Source organism: Mixophyes fleayi, chromosome 7 (assembly GCF_038048845.1).
Source record: "Mixophyes fleayi isolate aMixFle1 chromosome 7, aMixFle1.hap1, whole genome shotgun sequence".
NCBI lineage: Eukaryota > Metazoa > Chordata > Amphibia > Anura > Limnodynastidae > Mixophyes > Mixophyes fleayi.
In genome coordinates this window covers 128,285,072-128,302,951 of record NC_134408.1, presented here as the reverse complement: position 1 = coordinate 128,302,951, position 17,880 = coordinate 128,285,072, and the positions used below count along the sequence as shown (strand labels likewise).

The 17,880-nt window shown below is 37.8% G+C and overlaps 1 protein-coding gene across 2 annotated transcripts in view; it reads left to right on the top strand.

The window, feature by feature from the left end:
• Positions 1-16,788, top strand: part of XIRP2 (xin actin binding repeat containing 2) — a 228,763-nt gene extending 211,975 nt beyond the window's left edge. For both annotated transcript variants that reach the window (XM_075180721.1, XM_075180722.1), the window contains 4 exons: positions 1,314-1,432; positions 1,970-11,552; positions 13,875-14,008; positions 16,682-16,788. In XM_075180721.1, coding sequence (XP_075036822.1) covers positions 1,314-1,432; positions 1,970-11,552; positions 13,875-13,969 — 9,797 coding nt within the window. In that variant the 3' untranslated portion in view covers positions 13,970-14,008; positions 16,682-16,788. The remainder of the gene's footprint in view (positions 1-1,313; positions 1,433-1,969; positions 11,553-13,874; positions 14,009-16,681) is intronic.
• Positions 16,789-17,880: the final 1,092 nt, after the last annotated feature.

Here is a 17,880-nt window from a genome sequence, read left to right as displayed (position 1 = left end):
TGTCAGCAATGTCCGCGTACCACATCACCAGCAATTGACTCTCCCCCTTTATATGGGAAAGCATGTTCTAACGTAATAAAATTCAAATTTATAATAGTGCCACATGTAATAAATATAATCACAGTGTTCACTTTCTCGGGAGTTATTTAAGGCATAAATGAGGCTGTTTGTCCCTAAAGTGTTAGTTGGTTGGCTATTTAATGACATATTTACTGGTTCCAACCATGTACATTCCCACACTGATCGCTATCCTCCAAGAGTAGGTGCAGACTGGTTTTATAGAGGCAGTTCCAAAGACCACATTGTGGACTACAGTGTTCTATGTGGCCACATGCTTGTGGATCATAAACGACCTTTATTGTGCAGCTACATATTTTGATACAGATATTTACGCTCAGAATTTACTATACGTTCACAAGTTATATGGGGTTTAAATGAAGATTATTTTGCAAATGTCTGAGAAAACATAGGTGCTAATTTCCAACCCAGTAAACCCACAATTCTTTGTTGGTTTCATTTCTCTAAATGTTTTCCATTCTCGGTGAGCCCTCATTTTGTTATTTATACCATTTTCCAGAGCTCTGCCATAGTGCTCCTGTAACAGCCCATCCTCCCATATTTTACACAAATCTAGAGTCAATAGTTGTGTAGTACAGAAGTAGATGAACGCAGAAGATGTATTGATTTTTGGATTCTGTACAAATATTGCTGCTTTTTCCTTTCAAAACAATTCAGCAGAACAAAATATTGCACCGAGGTCAGCATGTGGGTCAATCTCAACGCATCTCTCCAGAAAGTAAACAGGAAATGATGAGTTTAAAGAGATGTCATATGCAAATGCTAACATTTGCCACAAAATTAAATTGTTTCATTGAATTAATGTTTCACTTTGCTGTTTTGTATAACAGTCAGGTAAAAGTAACGGGATGATCCCTAGACTGAAAAGCAGTGGATATTCTCATTCATACCATATCAATTCATATCTCATATCCCAAACTTGCGTTGTATTTATTTCAAACCCAGCTGTCGTTTTCTCATTTGTGTCTACATGTCTGATCACAAGGTCAAGACACTACAGAATCATAGCCCTGAGGAATTGATCTTTCTGTAAATGGGCTGGATCAGCACAATTTTGTATAAATGCAGTTTAACTGGTATAAAATTGAGCCTGTTTACAAACAGTGGTATAAAAAATGGTCACCAGCTCATATGTTTCTCAGTAGAGATCGTCTCAACTCAACAACAGATTTCATTGTACTTATTCAAAAGCTACAATTATATTTATTAATTCTAGGTATTTGTTATTTTAACAGGTTATGAGGAAAACCAAAAAATTTCGGCACAGGTCCTTAAGGAACAATTTGAGAAATCACTCAATGAAAAAAGCACCAATATTGGTGGGAAAGAAATCTCACATGGGAAACATACAAAGGTATAGTTTAAGTATAACTTTCTTAAAATGTGTTTCACCAGTAAGCAAAATACATTTTTTATAAAATAACATTATATAGTAACACAATATGTAGTGTATAATGATACCATCTTCAATCTTTGAATAAAGTTATTTCAAACAAGTTTGAATCAGGAAAATGGCCATTTTTATCTTACTATGTTGTATACTTTAAGCTTATCTTTTCTATGCTTAACAAACTATTATTCTTTCTACTGATACTGTTTTCTTTGTACAATAAAATATTTTAAAAACACATAAAAGAGCAGCTTGGATAATTAATTTTATAACAAAAACTCAGATCGCTGCCCTTTAAGAAATTACCAAAAATTATTTTAAAATGTCATATTATCTTTAAATATAAAATGTGTAGTATTGCATTATATAGTAAATGCAATACAATGCTATATTTAAGGGAACTATAATTTTCTCTAGAATAGAAATATTAATTTTGCTGTCAACTATTTTATAGTAATTGTAGTTAAGGCAAATTAAAGACATGCATTTTGTCCCCTAAAGATATATAATGATCATCCAGAATTTGAATGGCCAGTGGCAAATGCCAGCACCTCTGGTGCATCAAGCAAAGCCTATGATTCAATGTGCTCATCACTGAAAACAGAACGTGCATCAAAGTCTGGTAGCACTAAGTTTGTTCATTTTGGAAGTTTAGAGGAGTTCCCGCCTCCTCCCTCTCCTCCGGATATTTTAGAGACTTCCGAAATAGCAGATTTTTCCCAGTCCCCAGAACCTCCCAACTCGACAGAAAGGCATGTATCGTCTTCTACCAAAGATGTATATTCAAAGCAGAGAAACCTTAACGAGCTCAAACGTTTATATAAGCACATACATCCAGAAGTGAGAAAGAATTTAGAAAAGGAATATTTCAACGAAGTTTCTGAGATTGTAACAAATCAATGTGAGCAAAAAGGTGATGTCCAACAAGCAAGATATGTATTTGAAAATCCTGCAGGCAGCCCACAGAAATGTCTTAGCCCCGAAAGAGAGTATTTAGAATGGGATGAAATTTTAAAAGGAGAAGTTCAGTCTATGAGGTGGGTCTTTGAAAATCAACCCTTAGACTCTATTAAAGATGAGTCACCAGAGCAAAGTCATATTAAAAGTATCGGAGAGCAGGAGATAATTGCTGGAGGGGATGTGAAGTATGCGACTTGGATGTTTGAGACACAACCAATTCATGCTCTTGGTGTGGATACCGCCAACACTTCAGAGACGGCTGATAAGGTTCCAGATCTCGCAAGAGGAGATGTTCGGACAGCGACTTGGTTGTTTGAAACGCAGCCGTTAGATTCTCTGAACAAAATTCACAAGGAGAATGATGCCGATATTACTCTTGCTTCAGAAGACATTCATGGGGGAGATGTAAAAACTGGAAGGTATTTATTTGAAACTCAGTATCGTGATGGGGGTCTTTCTTCAGTTGATGAAATGAATATGTTGAGACTTAAATCAGAACTCCAGGAGTTTAAAGGAGATGTTAAAAGAACAGTAAAACAATTTGAAACTGACTCCAAATATGTCTTAAAAGATAGTTCCGGGAAAGTACTTGAGATAAAAACTGTGTGCAAGGAAGATATTGAAAAGGGAGACGTTAAAACAGCGCGGTGGATGTTCGAAACGCAGCCTTTGGACATGATTAATCAAGATGAAGTTCAAATTAAAGTTGTCAAAGGCATATCTATGGAGGAAAGTGTTAAAGGTGGGGTAGGAAAGGCAAAATGGCTGTTCGAAACACATCCCTTGGACTCAATTAAAGAAGAGTCGGATTCTGCCACTCAAAAAGAAGCCATCATTGGTGCAGATGTATACCAAAAATGTTGGATTTTTGAAACTCTTCCAATGGATATGTTGAAAGACAATGCTAATGAAAGGCCTCTTCAGGGGGAAGAGATACTAGGAGGAAATGTTAGTAATACAAAATACCTATTTGAAAATGTGCCAATGGATGAACTCAAGGAAGATGTTGAGGTTGGCAAGCTTAAAAAGGTAGTCACCACAGAAGAGGAAAAAGGTGATGTTCGCCATCAAAAATGGGTTTTTGAAACATGTCCTCTTGAACAGATTAGGGAGGACAAGAAAGAACATACGCGGACTGTCCAGCTTGATGAAATCCATAGAGGAGATGTTAGTTCCTGTAGAAATGCATTTGAGAGAGAAGATTGGCAAACTGGTGATTTTTCATATAAAATTCAAATTGAAGATGCTGATAAGGGAACTGTAAAACTGAACAAAAAACTTTTTGAAACAACACCCCTGTATGCTATTCAGGATCGTTTTGGACATTATCATGAAGTCAAAACTATCCGTCAAGAGGAAGTAGTGAGAGGAGATGTACGAACATGTCAGTGGATGTTTGAAACCATACCGATTGACCAGTTTGAAGAAAGTGTTGATAATTACCAGGTTATCAGAGGAATCTCTTCTCAAGAAATACAGTCTGGTGATGTCAAAACAGGAAAATGGCTTTTTGAGACCCAAACGTTGGATTCTATCAAACACTTTAGGAACTCTGAAGATGAAGAAATTATAAAAGAAGACAGAACAGATATTGTTAAAGGTGATGTCAAGATGTGTAAATGGCTTTTTGAAACCCAACCAATGGAAGATCTTTATGACAAACAAGTTAACACGGCAAGCGGTGAAGAAATTCAAAAGGGAGATGTCAAAACTTGCACATGGCTCTTTGAAACTCAAGCACTTGACGCAATACGAGATGAATCAGAAAAGTCCACAAGTTTGGATCAGGAGAAAATTATAGGTAGAGATGTGCAAACAGTTTGCTTCCTATTTGAGACACAGAATTTAGAACATATACAAGGAGAAGAGAAAAAAGACTTTAAGAGAGTGGTTGAAATTGATGTCCAATCAGGTGATGTCTCTACCATAAAATATGTTTTTGAAAACCAGCCACTAGATAAAATTAGTTCTAGTTCACAGGAGGTGTTGCAAAAGATAGCAAACATGAAATGTGAGGACATTCAGAAAGGAAATGTCTTAAATTGCAGGTGGATGTTTGAGAACCATTCTATTGATGAGATCAATGAAAACCAGGACACAACAAAAGCAGCATTTGCAATCACGGATGTGCAAGGTGGAAATGTCAGAAAGGGATGTTTTATTTTTGAGACCTTTTCATTAGATCAGATTAAGGATGAAAGTTCAGAAGACACAGGGACAAAGACAGTTGATGTGGAAGATATACTAAAAGGTGACGTGAAAAACTATACACTGATGTTTGAAACGCAGCCTCTCTATGCTGTGCAAGATAAAGAAGGATTTTATCATGAAGTCACAACCGTGAAAAAGGAAGAAGTATGTCATGGCAATGTCCGTGGAACAAGATGGCTGTTTGAGACAAAGCCTTTAGACTCTTTTAATGATTCTAATGAAGTGTTTGTTATAAAAGCTGTGACCCAAGAGGACATTCAGAGAGGAGATGTTAACGCGGTGCGCTGGCGATTTGAAACTCAATCACTAGATACAATTTGTGATGAGGCTACATCAGATGTTCGTACCATTGAATCTATCCAAGGTGGAGATGTTAAAGGCAACAGAGAGATCTTTGAAAAGGGAGATAAGAGCCAGTTTGTAAGAACAGTAAGTATCAGTGAGATTAAACAGGGCAATGTCAAAACCTCGACTTGGTTATTTGAAACTCACACTCTTGATGAGCTTCATGAAGAAAATTATGACAACATGAAAAGAGTGGCAGTAGAAGACATCCAAAAAGGAGATGTGCAAGAAGCTGTGTGGCTTTTCGAAAATCAGAACTTGGACTCAATCCAAGTAAATGATGAAAGTGTCAGAAAGACGTTGAGGGAGGAAATCCCACAAGCCGATGTTAGAACAACAACTTGGCTTTTCGAGACAACACCACTGCATGAATTTAACGAGCAGAAGACAGAGAAACACGACATTGTTGGTAAGAATATTCAAGAAACGTTAAAAGAATTGTATGACCAGAAGATTGTGAAGTCTCATGGGATTATTCTAGAAGCAGATGAAGTGGGTGATGTCCGAATGGCCAAATACCAACTAATGAACCAACAAAGTCCAGAGATTGAAAAAGAAGAAATCATAAGAGGAGATCTTCAGAATATAATGATGAACTTACTGTCTCAGAACTTATCTACAGAAAGAATGGTGATTTTAAATGATGAAGAAAAAGGCAACATCAATTTGACAAAATCACAATTATTCAATCGATCAACTGATGCTCAGACAGACAGAGAGGACATTATAGGAGGAGATATACAGGAAGCTATCAAAAACCTCTGCAGTGAGAATTTTGTGAAACAAGGAATACTCATTCAAGAAAGTGAGAAAGGGGATATAAAAATGACGGTGTACTCTCTACTTAACATGGATAACAAATGTGATTTTCAGCGTGATGAAGTGGTAGCCGGAGATATAAAGCGTACAATGTATAACTTAAAGTCCTCTGCCACGTCGGATCAGAAGTTGGAGAAAGTTAAAATAGAGGATTCAGAAAGGGGCAATGTCCAGTTTTATACCACTTGTATTGAATCTGGAGCATTAGATTATTTACAAAGGCTACAGGGGGTATCAGAGATTGTCACTATGGAACAAAAAAGTGAAGAAATTGTTGGAGGCGATGTTGAAGGTACAAAATTGTTACTAAAAAAGCAGGAGTACCAAGTCGAGCGAACTGTTGATGAAACAGATATCATCCCTGGAGATGTATATAATACAGTTAAGGTTTTTATGACTGAGCCTGAGAATAAATCCTTTGATGTTAATAAAGAAGAAGTTGTAAAAGGCAATTTGAAAGCAACCCTTAATTCACTTAACCAAGCCATAAATCAGACCGTAGTTGTACAGAAAGAAGACATCATTAAAGCTGATCTTCTTGCAACATTGAAGTCTCTTACCGAATCACAGAACCAAGTGAGGGATACGGAAAAGCCAGATGTTGTCCCGGGTGACATTCAAGCAACCATTGATTCTCTAGATAAAGCAGTAAACCTGAAAACAGAGTTTGTTAAGGAGGAAGTTATTCACGGTAACCTCGAGGCATCATTAAAATCTTTAAAAGAAGCACAGCAGTCAGTAAAGCAAGCGGAAAAGGAAAATGTAATCAGAGGAGACATGAATGCAACCATGCAAAGCCTGCTGGACTCTTCAACAGAAAAAAAACATGTCCAACATCAAGTCAGCATTCAAGGTGATGTAAAAAGTACCATGAAGACATTGCTACAGCCTCAATCTCAGCCAGTTCAACGCAGACCAAGCATTGAAGGCAATGTGAAAGACACTATGAAAACATTTATTCAATCTAATGAAGAAGTTCATGAAATGTTAGGTAAAAGAGGACTTTCAAGTGGGAAACTGTTCACTGTAGGTCTTGAAGACCAACATACATCAACAAAAGTTGATCAAATTCAACAAAATATTAATATGGTGCAACAGAAGGTTATTGAGAATGCAACACAAATCAATAACAGAAGCCAGGTAAATATTAACACGTTGCAACAGAAGGTTACTGAAACTTCCAATGTTTGGGCTGACATAAAAAGTGGAGAGAAAGAAAAAATTTGTGATGCCTCCAATCAAACTGGAGATAGCAAAGTTACAATTTCTAGAGAGGACAATGCACAAAAGGCATTGACCAGCAAAGCCTGGAAAAGTGATACATTCTCTGATGCTCAAGTTGCAGAAGAAATATCTAAAGTCCAAGGCGTTAGCAAGGGACGGAAAGAAAAATTACAAACCAGCCTAATCAATCAAAACAAGGTCACGCAAAAAGCAAAACTGTCTTCCAATATCAATACCTCCAAATCTACAGCTATCAATGTGATTAAGAGAGGGAGCTACCAAACATCTGGTCGTGTTCAGGAACACATGACAAGTCAACAATCACAGAAGTCAAAGAGATTGCTTTCAGAGAGTACATCAAGCACTCAACAGGCCCAAGTTTTAGATTCCATCAATAACAATGTAGAAATTGCAGACAAAGAATTAAAGACTGTTGATAAAATCTCATTACAAAAGGCAACTGAAAACATTCATAATGTACAGGTGACTAAAAATAAATTAGTCCAGGAGGTCAGTGAAAAAAGTAAACATATCTCTACTGGAAGTGGACATCAGCTTTCCATGAGCAGTTATAACCACACTAAACAAATTGCAAACAAAAGGGAAAAACCTGAAATTTACTTCCCCCCTCCACCACCGTTACCACAGCCTTCATTGGTGGAGCCTCCAATGGCACCTACACCACCACCACCTCCGCCACCACCACCACTACCAACTCAACTAGCATTCAAGATATTTAATGAGCCTGATTATTTTCCTTCACCACCTCCACCAGTAGTGGATAGAATAGATAATGAAATTCTTCCATCTCCACCAGAAACGCCACCGCCATTTATGCAATACAAAGAGTCAACGAGTATGCCTTGCCAAGAGCAGCCCGTCACAAGAAGTAAAGAGTCCAAATCATATTTGAAAAAATATTCTGAAAATGAATTGGATCTTAAACAGTCACAAAAATACATTAATAATCAACATTCTATTAAGTATTCTGAAAAACAAGCATCCGACTTGCTTCCAAAGTCTAAAGTCCCCATCTTTCAGCCTAAAACAGGAGCCATGACAGTTTCCAAGTTCAGCAAATGTAAGAATGTTACCTCGCAATCAACAGTTTCTGAAGTTAAGCAAAAAGTTAGTACCAGTAAGTCACATATTGAAGATTATAAACAATCTGAATTCTGCAAAGAATTAGAAATAATCAATAAAGTGGATTTAAATGCAAAGAAAAAGGTTTTATGTTCCCCAACTATATCTCCAGTGGTAAAAACTGAGATTTCCCCAATTCATTCTAAAACGGTTGCACAAGATACTATAGTTTCTGTGCAAACTGAGAGCAATATTGAGTCAGCTGTGAAAGATTATGATCAAATAGTTTGTGATCAGGAAATGGAGACAATTCACGAGGAGGCTTTGAAACCCAAGAAAAAAGTTATTTTTTCACCACGAATATCTCCAGCGCTGACTAATGTGACTCAGTTATCAAGACTCACAACAAGAGATGTGACAGTTAACCATCTGCAGGAAGAAACACTATCCACCACAGGGGCAGCAACATTAGGAGCAGCAGCTTCTGCACTGGAGCAAATCAAAAACACCACTCAGTTAAGTGAACAAGACTTAGATCAACTGGCATGTGACCGTGAATTAGAAAAGATTCATGAAGAAACAATAAAGCCCAAGAAGAAAGTATTCTTCCCACCCAGGATGTCTCCAGCCATACACGTTGATACTCCACCACCAAGACCTAAAACATACGTCAGAAAATTCAAGACTCCCCTAATGATTGCCGAAGAAAAGTACCGTCAGCAAAGAGAAGAAATAGAGAAAAATAAGAACAAGGTTATATCTCATGTTGTTACATCAGCAGCCTCCGAAACCCAAAGCAAACAAGTCACTACAAAGACGGGAGCTGTCCAATCTATATCAAGAGAATCGCCTATAGCTACAGTGACATCTACAAGAGATGTAATTAAAGCAAAGACTCAAGTGAAGGCAGATGACAATTTAATTTCAAATGAGGCTCATCAAGAATTATATAATGTTAATAAACACAATTTAACTCAATTTGTATCATCATCCTCCCCCTCATCAATGACAAGCAATGTTCCAGATGTACAAACATTCTCAAAAGAAATCCAAATGATGCAGCAACAACAACATTCAGACATTTTTAAGGGATCCACTGCATTCGAGCATACAAATAAGCAATATGTTTTTAACAAGTCAGAAATGTCAAAACATGTGGATACATTGCAAGAAGCCAGAACATGTTCTCCTCAAGCTAATATTAACCTTATTATTGAAAGTCTACCAAAGGCAAAGCTTGAAACTTCTGCTAAAACAGCAAACGACACAGGCAGCATAAAGCACACTGACAGTACAGCTGAACATTTTACTGAAAAACATATAAGCCAGGAATTAAAGGCACAAACAATTTTGGAAAGCTCAGAGCAAAGGCAGCTGGAGAGCTCAAGTAATGTCCAAGCGGTGTCTCTCGAAAGGGAAACCAAAACATTGCAAAGCCAGCACAGGGATGTAGGCAGCTCAGTAACTAAAACCATAGAGTCCCCGAAATTCCAAAGAAAATTACAAATTAAGAAAGACCATGTTAAAAGTGATGCTATAATCAAGCAGAATATTTCTGGGGTTCATGATCATGTTGAGAAGTCAAAAGGTTTTCATCAGCGCCAAATCCATCAACAAAAAGCACCACTTCCACTGCCACTTTCAAAAGAACCAGCGCGAGAAAATATTTCCACCGCTAAACATGTTGTTACAGACAAACAAGTGTGTCAAACGTCTGCAACGAGAGAAGCCATCGAAAAGAAGAGTGACCTGCAGGTACTTTCTGATTCACAAAGCAAAGAGGAAGTTAAATCATCAAACGTGATAGAATACCTGAGGAAATGTGAGGAGTTGCAGCACACAGTATCTAATGCCAAGAAATTGGAATCAAATCCACAGACGTTGAGTATAAGCACGTTTAGGACTTTCCTAAGCATTGTCCCCACCTGGTTAATCAGTCCAGAGAAGAAGGAAGACATTGCCCACCTGGCTGCATCCAACAATATGGATGGTATTACGGAGCAAGTGTCCTACATTAAGGATCGGGCTATGGGCATGCAGTCAACTTTGGAAGGAACTATACAAGCAGCTATAAGATCTTCTACATCGGTGAACACTAAAAATGAAGTCAATAGTCAGAGCGAGGTGTCTCAGAAGCAAATTACTGCCGTTTCCAAAAAAGTTGGCGCTAGACAGAGAAAGATCAGCAATGAATTTAATAGACCAAGTGATATGAAACAAACAAATATTAGAGCTTGTTCTCCTTTGCTGAAGATGAGATCTCCATCACCTACATATATTACTATAGAATCTACAGCAAGGAGTACAGAGTCCCCACACAGAGACAGAGCTCCCTGTCCATCCCCCCTCCCTAAGGAACCGGTCACAATACCACTGCCACTGAGACGTTCCACGACACCAAAAACGGCATCTCCATCCCCATCGCCTCAAAAAAGTCGCTCCGAGCAACTTGCAAAGCTAAAAGACACCACAGCAAAATTATCATATGGAGCAGCACAACCTCGAGCTATCACCCCAATTCCAGTAGTAGTAGAGAAAAAATGTGAGATTATACATTCTCCTGCTAGTCTGCGTCGGCAGCTTAAAATAGAAAGCCATACCACCGGCTCCGTGAGCGCCACTCCTGTCCCTTTAGGAGAAGTGACAGTCAGCACGTTGGAGGGCAGAACAGAAATATACGAGGAAGCTAGAATATCCGAAACACATCAAACCATCTCTCAAAAAGATCCAAAACACATTCCAAAATGGCTGGGCCTAGACGTGGATAGTTTGGATGTAATATCAGTATCACATAAAACAAAGCTCCCTGCAGAGCATACGTTTAAAACCACCGATAAAAATGTTTACACGAGAGACAAAGTAAACCTCCATAAAAAATCGAATTTAGAAGGCACCAGCGAAGGGCATGGGGCAGGCCAAACAGAAAGTCCAAGTTCTCACTTTAGAACACAGAGCGGTAAATTTCAAAGTGAACAAAAGAAGGCAGTACACCAGGAAAGCCAAAAGCCAGTTAATGAGGTCCCTATAACGCAGAAAGCTAGAACTGTGCCGATAAAACAACTTAGAGACAACAGGGAAAATATATTTATGAACAGGCACGAAGATAGCAAAGATCATTTATATAAACCAATGATGCATTCTGAGACCATATCACAAGTTTCTGGTGTTGACAAGATGGAAAGCAAGGTGATTAGGTCAAGGGCTTCACGGAACTCTGAAGGTATGAAGACTGGATTTGAATTCAAACATGCACCTCCAACATATGAAGATGTCATATCAGGTCATATGCTTGATATTTCTGCCACTGAATCCCCAGAGGAAATACTGAAGAATTTTCAAAAGACCTGGGAAGAAAGCGAGAGGGTATTTAAAAGTCTCGGCTACACTGTCTCAGACGCTTCCGAGATGACGAGTAGCTACCATCAAGAGAAGTTAATTACCGGTAAATAGGCATGACAAGTTTGAGAAGTCCCTAATCAACTAAAATTTTGTCAACCGTGCAGTGAATTTTTGCAGTTCCAATAAAAAAATAATAATATGTTGTTGAAACCTAACAAAATATTTTCCCCATTGTTTTAAGATTCCCTTTATCCCTACTGCCTTTCCTATTCTCTTTCTGAAGGCTTCTTCTTTAACGGCACGCTGTGTGTGTTTGTGACTAACAATGATTGCTGTGCTGACAGTAAAATGCAGTTGAATCTGGAGGTAAAAATGACATTATATTTTGCATATATTTGCATACTAATTGCATCCATTAAGCACATGTTTTGCAAATTATTCAATAATTGCATGAAATATTGTGAAATATCATACAGATGTAAATGAATGTTTGTCAGAGATTGTTAGATATGTAAAAGAGACAGACTCTTCTGCAAGACGTTATAAAGAATGATGCACCCTTGTTAAGACATGATGCAGTCTATAGTGCAGAAAAATGGGAATAAGAGAAATGTGAACAGCTGTTTTAAGGACAGATTTGGAAGGGATAGTTATTAATGTTCTGTCTTACATCAAATATAACATATAGTGAGTATTGTAATTGTGCACACATTTGCCACATCATAATACACCTACATATAGTGATTTTATGGACTGACACCTATTCATGAAAATGCAGCCCATTAATTCCTAGAAAGCAATGGCATCAATACTTAGGTATTGAGGCTCCCAAATTTTTCGGGAGCCGCCCACATTGGAAGCCCTGTCTCCCAGTTTCAAGGTGTTCTGCCCCCAATCTTATGGCTTTCAGGAGACAGGGAGTAAAATTTCTCCTTCCTATGATCAGTTGTGTGAGAAGCTATCAAACCCACCAGGTGGCTCCCTGCACTCTGATTGGTGGACAGCACCAGGAATTCACCAATCAGAGTTCATGAAGCTCCCATAATCAGTAAGGTGCACTGCGGGCCCTAATCACCAAACAGAGTGCTAGGAGCCATATAGTGAGTATGACTACTTCCTTGCACAAATGAAGTGGTGAGCCAAAGAGAGACAGTGCAGGACCACAGGACTGGTAAGTAAATGAGTCTACATTTTTGTCATCATCAGAGATATAGGGTGTTACCAGAGGCTTTGGAGTCTGCATTGTAAAGCCAGCTAAGACTTATATGGTCCATATTGTAAAGTCACTAGAGTTCTGGGGTCTGAATTGTACATCCAACAGATATATATATATATATATATATATATATATATATATATATATATATAGGTAAACATAGGCTGCATGGTCTTTAAATGGGTTGTATAATTCTGGCAGACATCAGCAGTAGAAGTTTGAAATGTTTATATTTAGCATAATAAAGGACAGCAACAACTACCTTCATTTATATGAGGGGGTGTACAAGCCCTTTAAGTATTGTTTGAGCATTACACCACCTAGTCAGACGGTACCATATTATCATTTATTTATTATCATACCATATAGAGTTCATGGGGTATATTTACTAAACTGCGGGTTTGAAAAAGTGGAGATGTTGCCTATAGCAACCAATCAGATTCTAGCTGTCATTTATTTAGTACATTCTACAAAATGACTGCTAGAATCTGATTGGTTGCTATAGGCAACATCTCCACTTTTTCAAACCCGCAGTTTAGTAAATATACCCCCTAGTGTCAACTAGGAAACATTGTTTGATAGTTACACATTACTATTTATCGGAAATGTCTTAATCAAACTGTCATAAATGTCATGTATGAGACTGTAACAGCAGTAATCAGTTTTCATGCTCAAGCAACAAAACACTCTGACATTCATGTACTCTGGGAAAGACTACATACACATGAACCCATTGGCTACAAAGAAGTGGCACGGTCCTTTACAAGTTTTCTTTCTGTTAAGATAAAGGTATGAATTATAAATAAATATATGTTAAAACAAAAACAGGAAACATCTGCCCACACGGCTGTAAACAGTGATGATATACACTCATCATATACCACGTAAATGTAATCAGCAGAGTGAATATCAATAAAAAATTATAGCAGTCTATAAAAGTTCTCAGAGAAAGTGGGACCACAAAAAAGTTATGTCCTTGTTGGACAAATAAATAAACAAAAAATAGAAATACATATTTGAATTCCCCGATGTGACAGGTATTTCAGTAACAACATTCTGGATATTATAGAATGAGATTTAGATGAAGAATTTATCTCCGACCAATCACAATCTATAATTGAATAGAGAAAATCTGAATTTCAGACTGAAGACTTGTAATTAGCATTGGAGTTCAATGGATATCCCATAAATCTATTTTTTCTCCCTTAGAAAATGCTTCCTCAGGAAAAGGAAATGTGCATGATTTGTCAAAAGAAAGTTTATCCAATGGAATGCCTGGTGGTAGACAAGCAGACCTTTCATAAGAACTGCTTTTGTTGTAAACATTGTGGAAGTATATTAAGGTGAGTGTTGTTGTTATACAGAGTAACAAATAGAATCGTTTCAAAATGTAATAATGTACTTAGCTGGGTGTTTTAGGTCTTCCTTAGATACTCTTATTATTAGTGCCCCACTGTTCAGTACTACTCTTCTTATTGTGTATGCTGGATAAAGGCGTACATCTATTTTTTCTATCTGACTTTATGGGTCATATTCAATTAGCCGTTCCGGAGGCAGTCAGTTCCAGGAGGCAGTCCGTTCCGGAGGCAATCCGCGGCTAGTTGACTATGCCCCAATGTATAAAAAAGGGGTGTCCAGTTTCTTCATGGGGACCTGTCCTGATAACTGAAGCCAAGAACTGTATCGTAGTACGGCTCACGGCGATGACGGATGGAGTCCAGAGGTTTACTTTTTAATGGAACCTCAAGCTCTCTAGAGGGCATATAACTCTTACTTGAGATTCCAATTTCTGCTGTCTCCTAATTGTTACATGCAGTCCACATATGGTCACCTCTTATCTCTGCTTCATCTGCCCTAAATTACAGTAGGTGCAATTAATCTACAATAAGGACATCTCCTGTACATCCTCTGGACATTCTCTGGTTTTATTCTGCATAGTGAATTAAATAAGATTTATAGAACTCAGAAAATTATGACCCAAATATACTCTCATGTAAAGTGGCCATAATGTCTTGGTAGATATTGGTAGATGTAGTGCCTTCTGTACAACTTGCCTTAAAATGCTGCGAAACAAGCATTTTTTGGAACATAGCAATATATTTTATTTAAGCTGGAAGTATTATTCTGAGATTACTCACAACTGGATCCATCTGACACCACAAGGAATATCACACTTTCATGGGGTTACATGGTTCGGTTGTGTCATACAGAATATTTGGTAAAGATAATATAATCCTCAAATACTTTGCTATCCTATCCATAAATTCATCCACAAACCTCCAGCAGGGGGCGCTAGAAATGCCAGCATCTACCCTGAATAAGTTACCACTTTTCTTATATTTTGCATTTCAATTATTTTATATTTTTCCCAATGACTACTTTATGACACAGTTGCAAAAGATATTTACAGTTCTGGGTTAGATTAGGGGTATCTGGGCAGGGTGTCCTGGGGCAGGGAACTTCCCCAATAAAACTCAGTAGTGCAGGAATGGCTCTGACAGCCAGCTTGGGATTGAGAGCTTATAGTTCAGTGATCAAACTGGAAAATTCTTAGAGCATGAGTGTTACTACCATGCGCTTGATTCATTAAGGAACATAAATGCCGATACATTCAGTATTTTGCATAAAATCGCTCTGCGAATGCCCAGAAACCAACCATACACCAGAGAACACAGCAGCGGCCAATTAATCTTCAAGCGCAAAGGATCTTTACTACAGAAAATGATTTCATGGGCGCAACACGTAGGTGAATGAGCGTATGCACGTAGTCGATGTACAGTAAGGGCGTGCCAAGCTTGAGCGCACGCAGCAGTGTGCGATTCAAGCTGTGTGCTTGCAATCAAGAGCAACTGTAAAAATGAATTAACTGTAAAAATGTACATTAATAACATCCTGATAAATGTACTTTATGGGGGTCGGGCATTTTTTTAAAAAAAACGTTTTTATTTTTTTATTGTTTTGTCTTTAATGACCATATTATTAAACAGGTGACAGGATTTTTTTTGTGTGTGCGTTCTTTTGTGACTTTATATTCCAAATGTGTACTGGATGTATCCTGCAGTGTATTGTCTGTTAGAGCAGAGCGCACCTAGACACATATTCACCAACAGACGTATCTTTACATCCGCTCCTTGTTGAATACAGACGAGCGTTTGCCCAATTTATGTGCATTTTTAAAAAACGCTCAATACAATAGTTTTTCGTGATGTAATGAATCCGGCCCAGTCGGTCTATTGATACACTCAGGGTAAGGAAATTTATGTTTGTTTGTAATAATGAACTTTAAAAACAACTTTGGAGTGTACAAGAACTCTGCGTGTTTTAGTGAGTGATGGGGAATGGAATGGAGGGGCCATGGTTTCAACTGTACTCATGGTTTATGGCAGTGTTAATCAGCCACAGGATATTAAGTAAGAAAACAAAGCTGTAATAATAAATTGTTAGTATTACTTTGACTTTGTGTATACTTTGACAAGATTCATAGCACATTTTAGTAACTGATTTAATAACCTAATCATCTGAATTTCTCCAGTTTAAAAATGGGTGATAAAACAACCTGTAGTTCCTGTCACATTAATGCAGAAAAGTTATGGGAGTAAATTTATCAAGCTGCGGGTTTGAAAAAGTAGAGATGATACCTTTAGCAACCAATCAGATTCTAGTTATCATTTATTTAGTACATTCTACAAAATGACAGCTAGAATCTGACTAGTTGCTATAGGCAACATCTCCACTTTTTCAAACCCGCAGCCTGATAAATTTACTCCATGGTGTTAAATCCAATCAAACAGAGTTCAAACATCCAGCTGTGAAACAAATGGTGGAATTGACCTGACATGGTGCTGTGACGCCTTTCTGGCAAATCATATTGTCTTTAGCATTTTTAAACAAACACATCTCACTTGCAACTAATATAAGTATTGTTGGGTGTGTATATTCAATAAGTACTTCTGCGAAATGTTAAAGAGGTCCAAATATATGATTTCTCTTAATATTTTTCCTCTGTTACTTCACAGTTTAGGAAGCTATGCATCTCTTCATGGAAACATATACTGCAAACCCCACTTTAAGCAACTCTTCAAATCAAAAGGAAATTACGATGAAGGTTTTGGATACAAGCCCCACAAAGCCCTCTGGAACCCTGACGCAAAAACCGCCATTGCTGATCCCCAAGTGGAAAGGCAAGGGAAAAATAAAACATTGGACACAGAGTCAAGTAAAGCCAGTAATCCTCAAAGCCTGTCACCAAATGAAGAACAAAGCACTTTAGATGATCTCAGCTTGAAGACATCCGGTGAAAGAGGTAAACTCAACATAACATGGCCTCCTTCAGCAGAGAGTTCTAAGCAAAGTTCAACTGTTGAGAAAGTTATAGTAAGCAAACCAAAATGGCCGCCAGATGATTGTATGAAGCATGTAGACGTGGTAAGACCACCCCCAGATGGAGGAGAGCAAGGCAAACCTGAAAGTGAAAAAACAACTAATATTTATAGTGAGGAGATGAAAGTTTCTAGACCGGAGATGGACAATGAAGTTGAACAGGATGGCATATGCAATTTAAACAAGAGAGAATGTTCTGGAATGAGTGCAGAATGTTTGGAAAAAGAAGAAAGTAAAACTATGAATGGTCTATTGAAGGTCACCAAAATTGACGGCATTGAGGAGGATAACCACACCAACCACAACAGTTTATATTAGTAACAAAAATAGCGTTACTGCAAAATCCCTTTCACATGAAGAAAATTCACAATATACAGCCGATAAAACACATGTACCACCAGCACAATGAAGAATACGTTGGATCTTGATGAAACTCTGAGCTTTGTGCTGTCTTTGGTGACAATGGCTATTTTACAGATAATTTAACTAAGACAATCCAACAGCATGAGATAGGTGACTCGAGTTCACCAGATAATTATCCTCAAAGAAGGTTCTAGATTCAGAGAAAAGTGAAGCTGAAATATCACATTGCTGTAATATGTTTCAGAAGAAAGAAATGACAGAAGCAATTGTTCTGCATGGCTTGTCAACACCGTCTCTCTCTTTTGAGAGGCCTAATGCATGTGGTTCGCAGAGCAACGGCATAAATGAGGCATGTGTCATAGGTAGAGAGCCAATTCTACGAAGTACTGTCAGTGCAGGCTTGAAAGGAATAACAGTAAAAGACAGTCATGCATGGGTTCAAGACATATAATATAGTCTTACAGCCTCAAAA